This window comes from Chroicocephalus ridibundus, chromosome 5, assembly GCF_963924245.1.
Source record: "Chroicocephalus ridibundus chromosome 5, bChrRid1.1, whole genome shotgun sequence".
Lineage (NCBI taxonomy): Eukaryota > Metazoa > Chordata > Aves > Charadriiformes > Laridae > Chroicocephalus > Chroicocephalus ridibundus.
Window position 1 is genome coordinate 12,708,455 of NC_086288.1, and position 19,091 is coordinate 12,727,545.

Consider the following 19,091-nt stretch of genomic DNA (forward strand, 5'->3'; position numbering starts at 1 on the left):
ATTTCTTTGTCCTTCCATAAACAACCTGTATTTCATACCTGTATTTCATACCTGTATTCATTAACAGTTAAAGTTTGCTTTTTTAGTTCAGTCATCACTTAAGAGCAGCTTTTGCAACTGAAATAGTGTCAAACCGAACATAGGTCACTTTATTATATAGGTCAGACTTCCACTTTTCTGTTTGGATCACGACAATAAGTAGATAGGCCCAGTTTTGCTGTCTTTCTTTCTCTTCAGTGTAATTTTCAGGACCTGAACTGATTTTACAGTTGCCATTTCCCAGCAAAGAGCCCTGGCAATGATGAGCTTTGCCTAGCTGCCATTCAGATAAACCTTCTATTGCAGGGCTTCTGAGAGTTCTTTGCATTTTTAAGGGTTAACTTCTGAATGGTACATTTTTCCTCCTGTGGACAGCCCTAACATGGCACTTCTAACAAACGGTAGCTTTGGTTGTGGTCATAGTCTGTTTCAGCCAAGTTATGATTAAACTGCTGTTGTCAGAATCGGTCTCTCCCCTTTCTCCCGTCCCCAAAGTCACATTCTTGCAGCTTCCATTGTTCAGCCATGCTGTAAATTAGAGGACATTGATCAGGCTGAAGGGAGGTGATAAGAACGTTTAATTATGAGAGGGCGCCAGGTGTGTTCACTGATCATGAATCCACACCTTCCTTTTTCCCAGAAAGTTTCAGAAGATCAAGTTAAATGTTTACATCATGGATTAAGTCAGAGTAACTTATTGACTGAAAAGTCAGTTTCAAAGTCGTTGGTATTTTTTTTCTTATCACAGTTCTTTACTTATCACATTGCATCTTTGTTACGCATTACAAATTTAATGTATGGCTGGTAACAATTATTTGTGTATTCAAAAAAAATTCTGAACTGCTAAGACAGGTATTGTATGGCTTTCAAAATCCATAAAACTTAGCACCGTTTAATATAGCTAACAGATGTGTTTTGTACACTAAAACTGTTATTTTTATGAAACAGCAGCAATGAGTAAGTATGCCCTCAAAATTTCCAGACTAAGAGCCATAAGTTTGTTAAATTAGGAAGAAACTCTAAATAAAATTTTTAAGTATCGCTAGCTTTAGAAAATTTTGCTTAGGTGACTTTTCTCAACAGCCTCAGGCCTCTCGTGTGACTTTTGGATTATTAACCTGAAATGGCACTTTTTACAGTTACATGAGTGTGCTTTTCTGGCATAAGTGAAAGCTGTAGAACAGAATTTTATGCAGAAAATGGCTTGGCCTCCTGCAGAAACAGCGAAAAAACAAAATGCAGAAACCGTAGCTGGAGATAGTTCAGTTCTACTTTCAATTGTGTTGAAAGTTCAGTTGGCTTGAAATCCCCATACTGTCCTTTAGTAGAAATGCTGCTCTAACACATTGCTTTTGTTTGGAATGAAAAGAATTGGAGAATAAAAATGAAGTTTTTGCTTGTAAATATTCCCTACAAAATTTTGCTTAATACAAAAATGGGTGACTTGAAATGAACCCCCCCTTCTTTTCTTTAGGTGAATGCAGAATATGTTAACAGCGTTGCAGAAAGTGTTAAAACCAGGTAAGTCCCATAGAGTGTAACACTGAACAGCTAGTAAACATGTTTTGAGCTTTTATGGAAAGAACTAGAGCATTTCAGCAATAAATTACAACTCTACCGTACTGAAGTGGAACTGCTAAGAAGTGAGGCAAAGGTACACTCGTAATATGTGTATTGTAACGCACTGTGAAATTCAGAATGGAAGGATGTATATCAGTTTGTTTTCCTTTTCTTATTTTGCAAATAGGCTTTAACTAATCAGGCAAGGTCTCAACTTAAGGCTCTGATAAATATTTACTTGAACTTCAATATTTTCCCCATGAAATTTATGATGCAATTCAAGGCACCTGTGTCTACATGTATTAGGTCCCCACTGACTTCAGGGCCCTGCAACGTATACTGATGCCTGTCATGTTTTCTAGGTGTTTTTGTTTCCTCATTTGCCTTTTTTCCATGAAGGCAACGGATTTTGGACAGCAATCTGATTCTATTTATAATGTTAAATACTATTGTATGATGGGTAACATGAGATGGGCATTCTTTGCTGTGCCAAATTAATATAGGAGTTATCAAATGAAGGCTTGAGTGCCACTGCAGTTTTGCTTGCTCTTACCATTCTTTCCCATAGACATTTATGGCATCATGTGCACATGAAAAACCTTAAGGCTAAAGGCCCTGAAGCGCAGCTGACTGAAAGAAGCAAGAGGTGAAATCTGCATGGTGCTGCAGTAACTGGCGTTGCTGGTTTCTTTGGTGCACAAGCTCATTTGTGAATTAGTCACTCTGACGGAACCTCACTTTGGCCGGTATTTGCAGTGAAACAGCCGTTCCCCTCTCTCCTTCTTTTAAATGACTACAAGAGAGGTCTTAGTCCAAGATGAACAAGATCCCCAGAGAGGTTGCCCTTTTCCTTCACTTTTGAGGCTTTGCTGCATGTCCTGCTATACTCAAGGGGTCTCCCAGAGTGTATTTTGGGTGCAGGTTTCCCCGAGAAGGCTCCCCAGGCTGAGCCTGCTGCCGAAGTCATAGCAGTAGCCCCCTGCCTCCAGAGGGTTTAGCTCGGCTGGGAGTACCGCAGCGAGGACAAGGTGGTCCCCCTCAGGACCACTGAGCACCACAAGGTACAATACATATAGCAACTTAAGCACTTAGATCATTTTTATGATTTTGTTACGGTTTTTGAAAATACTGCTGCAGAGTAGATGCTCTGTCAGTGTTATACAGTAAGACTGAGCTTCTTTTTTATAAGCGTGCTTGTACTGTGATGTGATTAATTTTTAATGGTAGCCTTTTTTCATTAGTCATAGGAAATGGGGAGCTCAGTTTTGAGAACTTATGTCAGTGATCCTATACCTATCCAAAACTGATGAATTTTTTTTTTTTTTTTTTTTCATGTTCTGGAGGAAGGGAGAGATTTGTCTTCCAGGTTTGGCTTTCAAAGTTGATTACACATTTTTTCAATTACTTTTTAAATGGAGAATTGAATCCTTGGAGAGAGAGTAGACCCAGACTCCCCATACCAAACCTCCACCCACTCCAGGACAGTATCATTTTGGCTAGAATGTAGAATTAGAGCAAGTGAAAGGAAACTAGGAGCTCTCATGCAAGGGGGAATGGTTGTGGGTAGTTCTAGATAGTGGATTTGGTTGTGAATTACTGCTGTGTTTTGGCAACCATCTCAGGATTACGAGTAAGCATCCACAGATGCAGGAGGGACAGGATTTCTGAGACACACTTCCCTCCAGTGTTTTCTGTGACTTTGATGAGTTACAGTCTTGCCTGTTGTGACAGTTGTCAAAGACCTCTTCTTGGTTCCTAATTTACAATCTATGCGACTAAGTTTCTTTGCTAGAGTTGTGAATTCCACTTAAGGAGGAGCAGACCTAACTCTGGGAAGCTGCTTTCCGTGGTTGCCCTCAAAAATCTTTTTGAGGAATGGAGTCTCACTAAGCTTCTCTTCACAGCTTCCCCAGAGAAATCCAGTCTGGAGTCCTAGAGGTTATTTCTCCTCCTGCTTCTTATTATCCAGATCTTTCCAACCTGAAGAAAACATTTGGGGATTCAGAGGACAGAGTAAGGTAAGATAGCTGTATAAAACCTAAGAACTTTTACTAAGAGTATAAAATGGAAAATTCTGCAAAAGTCAACATTGTTGGAGCTGATAATGTTTTCGTATTTCAGAGATAATGGACCCCAAGTGTGCTTTTTTTAAAAATTATTACACAAGGGGATCTTGAGAAAAGCTATGCTGCACATCAGCTTGAGGGTGAGAGCCAAGGCTTCTCCTTTGGGTCTTGACTCTAGCCATCCCACAGGTTTTAAACCACATGGATAATGAGGAGAGGGGATAGGCTAGATGATCTGGTCGTAAAGGAGAAAATAGGAAAATGTTTTATGTGACAGGTAAGGGAGAGGCTCTGTGAACACACAGTGGAAACCCCACGTGGCCCCTTAGCTAACTAGTAACAACTGCTGTGGGTTTAATTAACAACCTAACTTTTGGTGACCATGGACTTTTTATACTACTGATAATAATATATCCTATCTGGTGATTTCCTTTGCTCATGTGCCCCAAATTCACTAAGACAGAGGTTATAACCTCATAAAATTGATCTACTGGAGGAAAGTAATCTTCTTTTGATCAACGACAACTATTTATCAGAAGTTACCTCAGCAATGCAGCAAGAGAGCTGCAGTACCCAGAGTTCAGCTTGAAGGAAATCAGCAAGTGTATATATGCACGTATATTGTGTTTATAGACAAGCCTTACATCTTTCAGAGCACAAACATGTTTACGTACTTAAGTTTCAGATATGATTAGATTTGAATCAGATATGTTAATTAAATACTGATAAATTACTCTCTAATCTTTGAGCATTGATTATCAAACATCAGCTTCATCCTCTGGTAAAATGAGAGACTGTACTTTGTAGAAAAAAAATATCTGTGTTTACATTTAAACCTGAAAATGAAGTTTATCAACCTGTTTTCTGTGCTGTTAATCATCAAGAGCACTTGATTTTAGATCTTTAAACAATCGCAGTGTGTTGATCTGTACTGTTCATAATATAATGAGTAGAATCTTTAAGTCATTTGACATGAATATACTTGTTAGATGCTTTGTTTCAGGCTGCATTGATACCGATCAGATTTTTTGCTTAGTTAATGTTAACTTTTATCGGAAAGTCAAATAATTTACAGATGTTTACACTAATTATAGCGGAATTTTTATTCGCTTAATGAGTTAGAATACTCAACCTTACAATATTACTGTAGAGAAAAAACTGCAGGGCATTAGAAATGCTTTTATTACAGAAATAACTCTTGCAACCCCCCACAAAAGCTTATCAGAATTTGCTGCTTATGTTTAGGTGGAGAACTAAACAGAATTTGGATTATAGCTTTTTAATGCTATATGCCCAACCTAAGGGAACATTTTATTTACAGGTATGTTCACATTATCATTAAGTAGCTGCAATAGATCTGTACTGATTATTAGCTTTGGCAATTTTAATTTGTTTCAAAGGCCTCAATAAAAACAGCTATCTGTTGTCATTTTCTGTGTATTTTTCCTGTGCTCTTTACAAGCATCCACATATTTCTGTGTTTGTATACATCTTGCAGCCAGGTACTATTTGATTAAACCCACCTCTACCTTCCTGCCATTTGTGAGGTTGAATAACAAGGTAACTGAAGCATGACACCCTTATTTGATTAGGTTAAGAAAGTCAGAATTTAATGTGTTTTCACTTGGCGCAGTGAGACAGAATAGTGGTGGTAGGTGCAGATTACAGCCCAGATCAAAATGAACCAAAAACCCCTTACAGACAGAGAAGCATACCAGTATAGTGATACTGGAGACAAGGTTAAACTGCAAGTTGGTACAGATCCTAAATTCTCCAGATTTAGAGTGTTAGAATGTAAGAAGATCATAATGCATTCAGGCTTAGGGTTTAGCCATCATTGTATATTTGTGCTAGTTTACACTCCATAAAGATGATAAGCAGGACCAGAGATTCCGAAATTGATCATGACTGTTCAATAATGGAACAGATCCATAAAATTTCATGTAGCTCGTGAATGTCACAGTTTTTAAAAAAGCTCAGAAGAGCGTTTTGCTTAGTTCTTAGTTTTCCTGGGTCTCCTCCAGCTCGAACCGGCCTCAGACTCTGTATCACATAAGTGTATCACGAGATTCCCAGAAGCAGAAGACCACAAGAGCCAGCATCTTGTACAATTCTGTTCAGCATTTAGCACAAACGCGTTTGAGCTGGGCTACTCAAGAGTCTATGCTCCGTTCTCAAATTTGGCATAGGCAAAGAAAAATGTTGTCTATTGCATAGTTAAGGTTTACTGGAAAATGAAGTATTTTCCCGTGACTTTTGTATATTTTTAAGAACAGTACCCAAGTTTACTAAGTGCAGTAGAGCATTAAGGCATGGGAAACATGGTGAAGGCAAATGTTAAGCGTGCTGCCAGACACCTAATGTCCTTTTCTATTATGAAGTTCTCCAAGCATGCATGTCTGCGTGGAAATGACTTACTTATTTGTTTGTATTTTTAAAGAAATTTGTGAATATGTGTTTTCTTATCTGGGACATTATATAAGGACCGAACTGTGCTATTCAGAGCAAAGCCTGGATTGTGATGGTCTGGTGATAGTTACGGCTATGTTCAGGATTTTCTTAGAAAGAAACTATGCTTTCCTCATATCCTTATCTAGTATATCTGCTTCTCCATTTGTGTGTCCAGCCTGCAGCTATTTCTCTAGCACAGATGCTGGTCCACCCAGGAAAATTCTCCATAGAGTATGGATGAAAAGAAGGAAGATATGCTGCCATAAAGATAGTTATCATCTACCTCTGTTTGGAAGCCCTATATTAATGAAAGCAAATAACCTAAAAATCCCTTTCTTCAGCCTGGTACAAAGATTTACTTCAGTAATCTTAGGGGAAACTTGAAATAGATTAGATTTTATTTACTGTTTTGTCAGGAAGCTGTGAATGCCCCATCCCTGGAAGTGTTCAAGGCCAGGCTGGATGGGGCTTTGAGCAGCCTGGTCTAGTGGGAGGTGTCCCTGCCCAGGGCAGGGGGTTGGAACTAGATGATCTTTAAGGTCGCTTTCAACCTGAACCATCCGTGATTTGGGTGACTGATATTAACCTCTCAATTTTGAAAGAAGATAAACATTATGTAATTACTCTTGATGTCTACATGATATCATAAGCCGTGCAAGATCTTAGCTGAATAAACATGTAAAGACTCATTCTAGGACACTGCTGAATCAGGATTTAAGCAAGTAGCTTGTGAAGTCCACTGAGGTTAACAGGGTTATGCTGTGGATGAACCTTACCTACTGATCACACATGAACTTTGAAAAAAGATAATAAATCACATCAGTCATCTCATCACTTCTACTTGAAGCATCTCTTCTTCTCTTCTTTGCCTGTCTTCCCGCCCCCCCCCCCCCCCCCCCCCCCCGCCTTTCCTTAATCGGCTATTGCTTCTTTCGGGCTTCTTTGTGAAGTTTTCTTAATCAATAAAAAACCTAAGAGAACTTTGAAATACTTGTTCCCACTTTTGCTATACTTCCTGGAGTCCCCCAGTGCTCCTTGAGACACTTGTAATAATGTCAGAAACAAGATAATGGGATCTTAACGTAGCCATAAAAGCAGGCATTCGAATCCCAACCTAATAGTGAGGAGATGCATTTTTTCTTTGTGTCCACAGAGACTTAGTTCATTCTGAAGTGATTAAACATTTCAAATCTGAAAGCATCTTTGAGAAACTCAGATACAGCAGTTTTTGGGAAGTGTTTTCTATTAGCGCTCAGATGAACCAAAAATCAGCCATTAAAAAATCTTTTAGTATCTTCAGTTAAAATCTGTGATAAACTTCAAACTTAGTTAACTGAACTACTGCTATGCTTTTTTTACCTCATGAGCTTTTTCCTTGTGGAGGCTGGGGGAGCTTTGTGTATTTATATATAACTTATATGTATATGCTGGTAATATATATTGCCAGCAGCACTTATCTGTACACCATTATAATTTCTCTAGTGTGTTCCTCTAATGGGTTTAAGGCCTAAGCAAGAGCTCTGTGAAGTCATTAGGAGTCTTTGTATTGATTTTTTTTTTCTTCCCCTCCACTAGACTCTAGATCAAACCTGTTAGGTGGTAGTGTTCCTAAAAGGAATAACTTTCATGAAAGTGCATTTTTAGCTGAAATTTTCTTTATGCTTGTACTAAAAAAAAAAAAAAAGTGTCTTTATGGAATGAACTGTTGGAGGTTTGTTTTCAGTGGAAAATGAGAGAATAATTTTTTTTCAGCTTAACAGTCTTCACAAATTTGTTAAATGGTGATTCAAAATACAAAAATACCCTAATATAATTTAGAAAGGAAGATACTTCCCAGTTCGATGCCTACACTTTCATTGTATGCTACAACTTTTTTGTTGCTTCTTCATTGTTACTTCTCTTAGATAACCCCCATAAGAAAAATTAATGGAAACCCATTTATTGTCTATCATTTCGGAAATTTACATAGCCTTGCTATTGTGCCGTATCTTTTTTCATCCCAAAGTACTCATGAGTGAAGGGAAATTAGCTGCAATCATGTGTTCTGCTGGCCTTCTCGTGGCAATGGGGCAAATGGACTAGACAGTTCATATCTTAAACTTCCTGACCCAGCTGCGTACAGCCACTGCACAATCTCCTTTGGTAGATAAGAGCATACAACAAACAAGTGTCTGTAAACTAAAGTCAGAAAAATTCAAATCAGAATTTGGGTACCACATACTAAATGTTCAGGATAATTACACATAGTATAACTTACTGAAAAAGAACTGATACTGAAATCTCTAAGCAATGGCAGATGCTCTTCAAGAAGATGTGCTTTAGTTGAATACAAATTATGGGGCTCGGTACAGGGTTAAATAAACAACCTTTAATGTCCTGTGCTACATAGGATATCAAACTTCATACTCCAGTATTCACTTTTAGCTGTCAGCTTCAGAAAAGACTGTTTCAGACTTCTTGCTATGCAAAACTACTTTCAGTTCATAACCACATTCACACCCACTTGTGTGCAGCCTCTATATTTTTCATCTTTACTACTTTTGTACGCTTTCTTCTAATGTTTCTCGATATGGTGGTCTCACTACGTTTTTGAGATTCTCCGCTCTCCTTTCGTCCTTTTTTGGGTGCCCCTCAATTTCTCTTTAAGGATTCTCTGAAACTATCTGATTCCTTGCCCTTCTCCCTTTACACCGAGCTACGGGGATGATAGTCTTAGCTCATTTCATTTTATGCAAGATTTCTTGTAAGTTGGTGTTTTGGGTTTAGTTTTTTTTGTTGTTCTCTTCTGCATAACCGTCGCCTCAACTCAATCCCCAGATCTCAGAATCTGTTAATAAGCATTTGTCTTGATCTGTTTGTCTCCATCTGTCTATTTTTTGTTATCTTTACCATCAGCAAAAGCTGACAGAGTCAAAACAGAGCTCTTAATCTTGTCTTTCAAACTTCATTCTACTTCCTCCTGGGTCCACTGTTGACAGGGCATTTCTCCCCCGCCTGCTCTACGCTTGTAGTAATGGCCGCATTCAGCTGAAAGCTGGGCGCCAGCTCTCATGCTCTTGCTGCTGACTCTGCACCGAGTCAGCTGATGATGCACAACCAGCAGGAAATCATACATTTATTATTTTTTTTTTCCTCATAGCATTCATTTTCTACTTATTTAGCTTTCTGAATCAGATTCCAGTGCCACCAGACAAGCACCAGGGCCAAGAAAGTGCAGCAGTTTTAGATCAAATGAACTCTGTCATTATGCTGCACCCCAACATTCTCCTGGAGGCTTAGTCTCCTCTTCCTGTGTTTTTTCACAGCCATACCAAATTCAAACCTTGAATTACTTGCTCCTTAATTATTTCTGGAATTCATTTATTTCCTTTGTGTCATTACCTCTAACCTTGTCATTATCCTCAGCTTTAGTAACTGGAACAGCTTCTGGCTTTTCAGATCCCCCATTCTTCTCTGAAAGCCGTCCAAAAAATGCAGCCAAGGCCTTTCCCATTTCCTTGACGGATGTCAGTCTCCTTTTCCAGGTATCCTTTCATTGGCTCTATTGCCGTATTCACTGTCAGCCTTTACAACACCTCGGAAGCTCTATGTATGCCTGTCCTTCACAGCATGTTCTTTCTTTCACGACCAGTATTCCCTGAAACAACTTGCTTTCTACTGGCATCTCAGTAATCACCCACAGCTCTTCTCAGTCACCTTTTACATATGACAAAGTCTGTCCAGGATACCCTACAGAGCTTGTAACCATCTGATTTGGACGCTTCTCTTTTCAAACAGTTTGCTCCCGCTGCTTATCTACTGTCTTATTCCTTAATCTCTATCTTTTTGCTTAATGTGAGATCTCTTTAAGGTAGGGAGTCACCCTTACTTGAAAAAGTGAGAAGCACGCGTGGTGTTATAGTTGCTCCTGTAAATAGTCACTCCTGTAAATAAATATTTAATGACTGTTACTGAAACAGAGATACGTGTAGAAACTAAACAGCAATGCACTGTATTTTGGCACAGCTTCAGTACATACTGTACAGCAATCAAACACAATGCAGTTATCACTTACATGTGGCAACATCACCACCCCCTCTGCAAGCAATAAAACTACCACTTGCCTTTTCTTTTTTTGTGGCTTTTTTTTTTTCCCCACAGCTGGAAGATGATATTTTAGCCAAATCTGATTATTTTCAAAGTATAAAAGACTTCGTTGCTAAACAGTCCCAAGAGTGGATGCTTCTCGAGTTCTCCCAGCTTGGATTTATTGGTAAGTATTAAGACCTCAGCAGGGTCAGCTGGCTTTGGAGCTGTGTAGGTCGAGTAGGTCTCACTCGGAATTACATTCCAAAGCATGGCAGGACTCGCATATCAAAACTTCCTTGGTTCTGTAGGAAAGCTCCCACTGAAAGTCTTTTACTTTCTGTGCTCTTTAAAACTGTCTTTTTATGCGGAGTCTCCTCAGCATAGGATCTAGTAGTTGGGTTCCCATAAGAAACAGGTTGTTCTACCTCAAGGCACCATGTGCCCCTGTAGCATGTAGTTTTCCTTTCAAGAATAGAATTTGAACTATCTATAAAAAAATCTTCTTCCTTTGTGGAGCAAAACATGCATCCCATATCATAGGGAAGGGGTTTTATTATTTTTAGTAGTAAGTTTCTTTTTGTATTTTTTTCTTCGGTTCTAATACAATTTACTTGTGGTAACACCATATAAGTGTTAGGTCAAACAGAGAGATCTAACAGAATCTGCTAATACAAATAGCAAGAGAACTAAATGAACAGCGATAGTCTTTAAAAGTAACATTTTTCATATCTGGGTCTTAATTTAAAGATATTCAGTGTATTATTGCCAGTGAAATTGCATATGTAGCATTTTGAGGAATTATCCAGGCTTCATTTAATCTGTCACACTGATACAGGTGACTGGCAGATTTGTTTTTGGAACTAGGATGTAACTGCATGCTTTATTAGTCGGCTGGTTGACTATCAGAGAATATCTCCAGGCATGGAATAGAAATCTTTTCAAAATCCCAACAAGCTGGAAGATAACCAAATCTCCGAAGTTGGAGTCTGTGTGAAATTTCCACTAAGTATCAGAATTACGTCCATGTGTTTCAGGCTGGAGTAAACATAAAGCTGGTGATTTTTGGACAGCAATAAAAATATCTAAATATGCAATTTCTTATCTTGCTTTCAGGAAAATTGTTTAAATCAGAAGACCTCCCTCTCATAGTGGATTTTTTTCTCATGTTCTATAAAGATAAGCCCATAGACTGGCTTATAGACCACCTGCTCTGGGTTAAAGTGTGCAATCCGGAAAAGGATGCAGTAAGTATGTCTAAGAATTTATGAACATAAGTAATATTCAAACAGTCCCAGTGACAAAATAATTTATTTTCAAAAAGCGGAATAGAAATCTCTCAAACCTGACTTACTTTGGAATTTGTGGGGAAAGATCTGCTGCAGATCTCCAGAGAGTGGCACGGTGTTTGAGCCCATTAGGGCACGCAGAGAGGCCTGACTCACAGAAATTTGGATTTCCCCACAAGAGCTGTTTTGCCTCTGTCAGCTCAGAACATGGACAGCACAAGCTCACATCTAGTCACGTAGGCAACCCCGCAGCACCAAAGAAAAGTTTGAACATGTAAGCCTATGTGGACTATCACTTCTCATAACTTTCTGCTGACCATTTAATATGAAAGTCAGTAAAGTGTACAATTTTACAATCACAGTTGTTCTGCATTTTGCATACCAATTCCTCTCTTTAACAGAACTTAAGTGTTTTGCTTTAAATCTGTTACTACCTGGGGAAAAAAATGACTGCCTGAAAAAAATAATGCAGGGAAATGTGTAGGTTGAATGAACTAAATGATACTTTTCACTGAAAATGAAAGAAACGGGTGCCATGTCTAGCACTACAGGTGAGCCCAATGAAATATTAAGTATTTCTTTATGTCCTTTTGCATTCTTTCTCTCACCAGTTTTTGGTGCTGGTCACCACTTCTTGTATAACAGACTGTGCCACAGAGGACTGGCCAGAGGGCCAGAGTTTCTGCTCCTTCTCGGTTTTTAAGGTTCAAGAGTTGTATTTGATTGGTGTAGCCAGTCCCCACTTGAGGTGTTCGCACATGTTCCTTCTGTGTTGATAAAGGACGAAGAGACAGATAGGAGCTGTGCCGAGCAGGAGACTGAGGGGAGCAGAACAAACAAACTTCAAGTTTTACTGCGTAGCAGAGGTGACCCCTGGGGATGGCAGAAGGCCCCTGGTTTTACCCTTAGTAATGCCACTGAGGAGTCTTGTTCCCACTTCATACAGATAGGAGTAAGCTTTGAGATCCTACTCCATGGGTTAGGCTGGCTCATAGGAGTTACAGTGAGCACCAAGTACCTTTACTTTAGGTTTTTGCCTGCCTGTGATAACAGAATAATAAAAAAAAAAAGATACTGTTATGTTAACATCACCCATTCCAAATCTGTCTAATGTGTGCCAACTTCCATCTGATAGATGAAACATTTTATTTTTTAAATGACTGTTCTAGCTTCTAAGACCTGATTAATACCTAAAATGATGCTGTGTTCCTGAAAGGCAGGCAGGCAGCTTATGCGAGTCAGCTCCAGCCAAGCCAAAGCAAAGTGCCATCAGCAAGTTTCTAGTGAGTTTCGCTTCTGCAATTGCAGTTTCGATTGCTGTGGGTAGCAAAAACATAACGAGACAAGTCAGTCTCACACTGGACATGGGTGGCAATGACCAGTGGTGTGACCTACTGGGACTATTCCTGAGAATGCGGAAAATGGAGGCTAGAGGAAGGATGGAGATCCCAGTTGCTGCTCCTCCTCTGCTTGACAGATTAAAGTGGTGGACTTTGTACAGGTGCCAGAGAAGGCAAGCTGACAGAAATCCTCACACTTTCACCTTTCCAAGCAACTAAGAGTGTCACTAAGTGATCACACACTGTGTCTCACGGGAGGGTCAACAGGGCACCTGTTTGTGGTTTTCTGTGCCATCCTGTGGTGATGGGTATGTGGCACACGAGTATTAATATACCAAGATTCAGCTACATTTGCTCACCGAGTTGGAAAAGACAGTTTGTAATGATCAGAGCCATCACATCTCTGCATCGTTCAGAAACTTCGTCATGTTTACCTCCTGTGAACCATCATCCGGTTCTGGGGTCCCCAGTACAAAAAAGACATGGACCTGTTGGAGCAGGTCCAGAGGAGGGCCGCAAAAATGATCAGAGTGATGGAACACCTCTGCTATGGAGACAGGCTGAGAGAGTTGGGGCTGTTCAGTCTGGAGAAGAGAAGGCTCCCAGCAGACCACATTGTAGCCTTTCGGTACTTAAAGGCTTATAAGAAAGACAGAGAAAGACCTTCTACCAGGGCCCTGTGGTGACAGGACAAGGGGCAACAGTCTTAAATTGAAGGAGGGTAGATTTAGATTGGACATAAGGAAGGCATTTTTTACGCTGAGGGTGGTGAGGCACTGGAACAGGTTGCTCAGAGAAGCTGTGGATGCCCCATCCCTGGAAGGGTTGAAAGTCAGGTTCGATGGGGCTTTGAGCAGCCTGGTCTAGTAGGAGGTGTCCCTGCCCATGGCAGGGGGTTGGAACTAGATGATCTTTGAAGGTCCCTTTGAACCCAAAACATTGTATGGTTCTGTGATCACGTGCAGTGGTATCTATCTATCAAGTGTAGTGGGGACTAGCAGGCTGCAAAGATGGGAGCCCTGACTCAGTGAGGAGCCTTATCTCAGTTTCTGCACAAATGACCACACCAGTCCTGTGCTACTGATTATTCTCAGCTGCTACCATAAGTAGCTGTTTTGGTAGTGCTGCCATAGTGTGAAAGGAGACCTGCTAGACTACCTTTATTATAGGGGATGAACTGCAAACCCTGTCAGTAGAAAGTTCACAAATTTTCTTATAATGATTTTTTTTCTAGCAAAAGTATAGGATGCTTTTCAAAGAAGCAGCTGTCAATAAATCAATTTGCATGTATTGTGTTTTTACATTGTTTTGCTGAACATCTGCTGTGGACAAACATAAAAATACTTAGTTCTTTTTATAGACTTCCAGGTGGTTTTGAACTTGTAATTAGTACTTCTGCGGAAACCATAAATCCCCCATGAGTTTTGGTGTTTAAGCCAGCTGAGTGACGACTTAATCACTTCTAGCTTTAGAGGGCATTAATATATTTTACGTAACATTTTTCTTTTATAGAACTGAAAGCACTTGAAAGGTAAACATATTACCCGCTCAAATCTAAAGATGTGAGACCTGGGATACAGAAAAGTTAAATGATTTTCCAAACTCATACAATAATTCTGTGGCAGAACTGAGAGTAGAACCCAGGGAGTCCCATTTCAGCTCTTTGCTCTGTTCTATGCCATTATGCTTCATTATGTCTCATTAATTACTGTAGCATGTTTGCTTCATTGTATCAAACTATGATGCTCTACACATATAGAGCAAAAATTACACATAAAGAAGTAATTTGTTATCATTCAAAAATCAAGAAACTTGGAAATTAGTACCAATTACAGTTATTTAATTCCCTGGTATATGCCATATTACAAAGTGTACTAAACTGGAAAATCACAATTGAAATACAGTATCTAAGGGTTTTATGGAATTGTAAGATAAAAGATACATAACATAGTATAGTATAGTACATTATAAGCCTCTCAAACATAGCAGACAGCCCAAATGACAAAGATTGAAATGTAACCAGAATCTATCTCGAGAAAGTCAGTTTTGGTCAAAATAATTTTTTTTAGAATGATATGGCAAGGCCAAGAGTTGAAATGAAATTTGCCAGAAACAGTTAAAAAAATCAGTTTCAGATTTGAGGTCCACTTGTCACTCTGAGGTGTAACTGATGGTATACAGTGCTGAAGTCCCTGAATTAGTGGTGATTGAGCCTTGAAATCTACATAGCACCACGACTGGAATTACAAGTTTAGGTCTAGAAACAACGTATTTGAAATAAGGTGACCGTTAATCTACGAATTACTCATTTAAAATATGGTTAAAAAACCTGGACCCATACCCTCAACTACACAATGAAATTGCCTTATGGAACTTAGTTTGTCTCTCCTGTATTTAAATAAAACTTCTCACCCTTTTACTTTCTTTCCAGATACACTGTGAAAAAGAAAAAGTAAAGTTACGTATCCGTGCGAAACCATCTCTATTTCAGCACGTGGGAATTTATTCATCATTGGCTGGGAAGATACAGAATTTGAAAGTAAGGATAAGTAATTAATGTCATATTTCTATATTATATTCTTGTGTTCTGACTTGTTTTCTCAAATTAGTTTCAAGCATTGCATCTTTGGCTTTAGATGGTGTTTCCATATCCAAGAACGCTGGTTTACAGATTTGGGGGAGAATAGTAATCTGGCATCTACACTGCAGACTGGGGACACTGCCTCTGCATAAACATCTCTGAATCTCTAATCTGAATGCTCGTACCATAGTAGCATTTCATGGGATGTAGGAACCCTCTTCACAGACCAAGGTTTCATGTGCTCTGCACGGTACAAACACAAACAGCTATGGTGGGTTGTTTTGGCCAAATAGGGACATGGTTTAGTGGTGGACTTGGCAGTGCTAGTTTAGTGGTTGGACTTGATGATCCTAAAGGTCTCTTCCAACCAAAACGATTCTATGATTCTGTAATAGTCCACAATCCCAATACGAGGGACTATTAAGAAGAAGGTATACTGGTAGGACAAGGGTGTGGCTGTCGTGATGGCCATAGATTTTTTAGGGAGAGTTTGGAGGGCAAACAGTGGATCTACCACATACTTGGTAAGGACAAGAGCAGTGAAGCACCAGACTTCAGGGATGTCCTGATGGTGCCATTTAGATTAGTCATAAGATCATTTAAATTGCTGTATTGGATCAGAATGGAGGTTCACGTAGCGTTTCGCAGAGACCAATATCAGATGTCCTGGCAGAAGGCATAGTAGAGAACTATGAAATAGGCTAGTGTAGAGAAGTTTATTTTTAAATTTAGGCAACTGAGAAATAATCAATACAGCTCTGTCTACAAACTGTAACGTTGATTACAAGGAAATGAATATTCTGTTTCCCTTAGAAAATCTATTGTAACATTTTTCTAAATCTATTAAAAGTAGATTGTAGATTTTCTGACACTGAGGTAATTATTTTCTGGAATAGCTTCCTGTAGTAAGTCAAGATATTAGAGCACTTTTTTTTCATTGTATGAATGAAATTACACTTCTTTATATCCAACAGGATAAAGATTTTGGCAAAAATGCGCTACATAAAGCACATAATAATCCTCCTGCAAAAGTGGATACAAGCCTAAGAATATACCAGCAATATACCTTGGAAAAAATTTATAAAGGAGAAGACTGTTTTTGGGCTTCAGCTCCAGTGGCAGGGGACTACATCCGCTTCACCTTTTTAAATCCATTAAAAGTTGAAAAGTAAGTATTACATCATATGGAATATGGAAGCCTATGTATATCCAGTTTGGAAATGACTGAGTGTGTTCAGAATCACCAGTGCTCAACTGCTCACATAAACCATAGACTCATTACTGACCAAAAAATACATGATTTGCTATTTATCTTCTCCCCCTCTTGAATTCCCCTCCTGAAATATATTTCTTCATTAGTAATTAGAGAGCTTCTTAATTTTTTTTCCTTTTACTTCTTCAGTTAAATATTTTACATTCTCTTATGATAATTCTCAAAGGATTTTAACTAATGAATTTCATCAATGGAGTCAGTGAAAGTTGTATTTCTATAGTTGTCAACAGAAAGGCTGTTTGCATGATGTCAGTCAAGTCAAAGGCCATGTCCCAGACCTGACACTTATCAGTGTAGGTGAAAGCGAACAGAAAATATCACTATTGTGGGGAAATAATGAAGAGTGAATTAATGAAGGTGGGATTCAGTTGAAGATTCAGAGACTTCAATGTAGGTATTTACAGTAGAGATGTCTATGTAAAGTAGGTGTGTAAGCTCCTCGTATACATGACAGATGGAGACCTACTTGATAGACTCAGTGGAAGGGAGAGAGCTATTCATATATCTCTATTGCCCGTAATGAGAGCTTGAACACCTGGGTCACAGACAGACTTCTCACTTCACGTGTTTGGATCTACAGCCAGGTCCCACCTTGAATCTTTTTCTGATTCTAAAAGGTGAAACTGTCTTCTCTGTTCTTGCATCATTCAACTTGGGTTTCTTTGAAAGGAAAAGACACCTGTAGCTTAAGATAGGGAAGCATTTTTCAGAAGGACTTACTCTATAAACAGTACAAACTGAGGTTGGCACCAAAAGAAGCAAAGTTTCTTCTCTCTCTGTTGGATTGGAGAACAGATCTGAGTTAAAAGCAACCTAGCAAGAAATATGGTTCCAGGAGAATGTCTCTGACACCAATTACCATAATTACCATATCTCTGTAACGACATTCAGAGAGAAAACTCCTTCACTGTTGTTACACTTCCTCCCAAAACTGGTCACAAAACTAAGACAATTCAATTTCTGCAAAGATTGTAGATTTCTCATTTATTTCAAAAAGAACTTAAGAAAGCAAGTCTGTATCTCCATCTAGTGAGCTGCACTAAGTGAGAGTTGTTATAATAAACACTGGTGTTCTGTAATGAACACTGCTAATTAACTGGTTTATGCTTTGGGAAACTTGGGTAGCCTCTATTTTTGCATTTTGCTGTTAGTGGGAAGTCGTACTGGATGAAGCTAACTTACACATGGTATTGCCTAATGGCTGATGCCAGCCCCATCCCACTGCTAACCTGTGAAAATGTATAGTTAATCCTACAATATCTGCTGGTCTTCTTAGGTCTTGATTGTTTGATGCCTGAGGAGGGAGGCTGATACTTTAAATTTCCTTAGCTCTTTTTGGATCTAAAATCCTAAGAACTCTTAGGTTCTTAGAAATTCAAAACCAAACAGGCATTTATTTGTCTTTTTAAAATCTCATAGGTGTTTTTGCTTGGATTCTTGCTTTGATGATGCTCATTGGCTATAAAGGGGGTTATTTAGAAGCACCTGAATTGTTCAGTATTGATAAAAAGGGGGATTCTCTTGGCATGTAGCGTATGGTCTGGTAGAAACCAGGATTTTTGCTGCCATTGCATTCCTGCAGCCCATCTCACCTCGGCTTTAGGATGATCGGAACAGATCAGAGGGCAGATCTTCCTTAGGCATTTCAAACTGGAAAGTTAATTTATTTGGAACTTGAGCACTGAAAAGGGGGGACACTTGGATTTGTGGTTCCAGAGGAAGATGTTTTTAATGCTTGTCCGGTTTAAAATAAAAAGCCTCTAGAATGGATTGGTGACATATTGGAAAGTTTCAACGCCTATTTCTGTTCCCTATAGCCCACAAATAATTAAAGAAAAGGTATTTGAAACTTTCTTTCAAAACTGAAAAGAATTACTTCCCTAGAACATTTTACCTGGAAATAATATACATTTATCACCAGGTACTTCTTCAGAAGTGGAAACATGGAGCACCCGGGTGATAAACTGTTTAACACGACTGTGGAAGTGTTGCCAGCTGATGTAAGTCTCTCATTTCCAGTTGTAATACATAGTGCTATTTCATTTTGAGAATGATGTTGACGCCCTAAAAAATATTTCTGGAGATTTTGTTGTTTTATTTTTTTACAGGAAATGCTAAGAAAAGAACTGATTGACAATGGAAGTAAATTTAACTACCCAGCAACTAAAGACGGATATTTAAAAATAGGTAAATTGTTTATTGTCGCTTCAAAACCAGAAATTTTGTTCTTATGTATAAAATGTTTCTGCATTTGAGAATTTCATTAACTCTGTAATAAATACAACATTCCAAGGTGAACTAGGAAGGAAAAGAAACCCTTTGCGCTACTGCATATCATAGTATATGATGTTTGACCAATTACTATCCTATTTTGTTTTAAATAATGAAGAGCCCTGCCAGCAGCGGCCAAAGCCAAGATATCTAATT

At 38.9% G+C, this 19,091-nt stretch overlaps 1 protein-coding gene across 4 annotated transcripts in view; it reads left to right on the forward strand.

Moving 5' to 3' along the window:
• MGAT4D (MGAT4 family member D) overlaps positions 1-19,091 on the forward strand; it is a 38,545-nt gene that overhangs the window by 16,869 nt on the left and 2,585 nt on the right. For all 4 annotated transcript variants that reach the window (XM_063336927.1, XM_063336929.1, XM_063336926.1 and 1 more), the window contains 9 exons: positions 1,514-1,560; positions 3,504-3,617; positions 4,911-4,986; positions 10,257-10,368; positions 11,298-11,428; positions 15,242-15,349; positions 16,366-16,559; positions 18,586-18,664; positions 18,773-18,851. In XM_063336927.1, the coding sequence (XP_063192997.1) occupies positions 1,514-1,560; positions 3,504-3,617; positions 4,911-4,986; positions 10,257-10,368; positions 11,298-11,428; positions 15,242-15,349; positions 16,366-16,559; positions 18,586-18,664; positions 18,773-18,851 (940 nt within the window). The remainder of the gene's footprint in view (positions 1-1,513; positions 1,561-3,503; positions 3,618-4,910; positions 4,987-10,256; positions 10,369-11,297; positions 11,429-15,241; positions 15,350-16,365; positions 16,560-18,585; positions 18,665-18,772; positions 18,852-19,091) is intronic.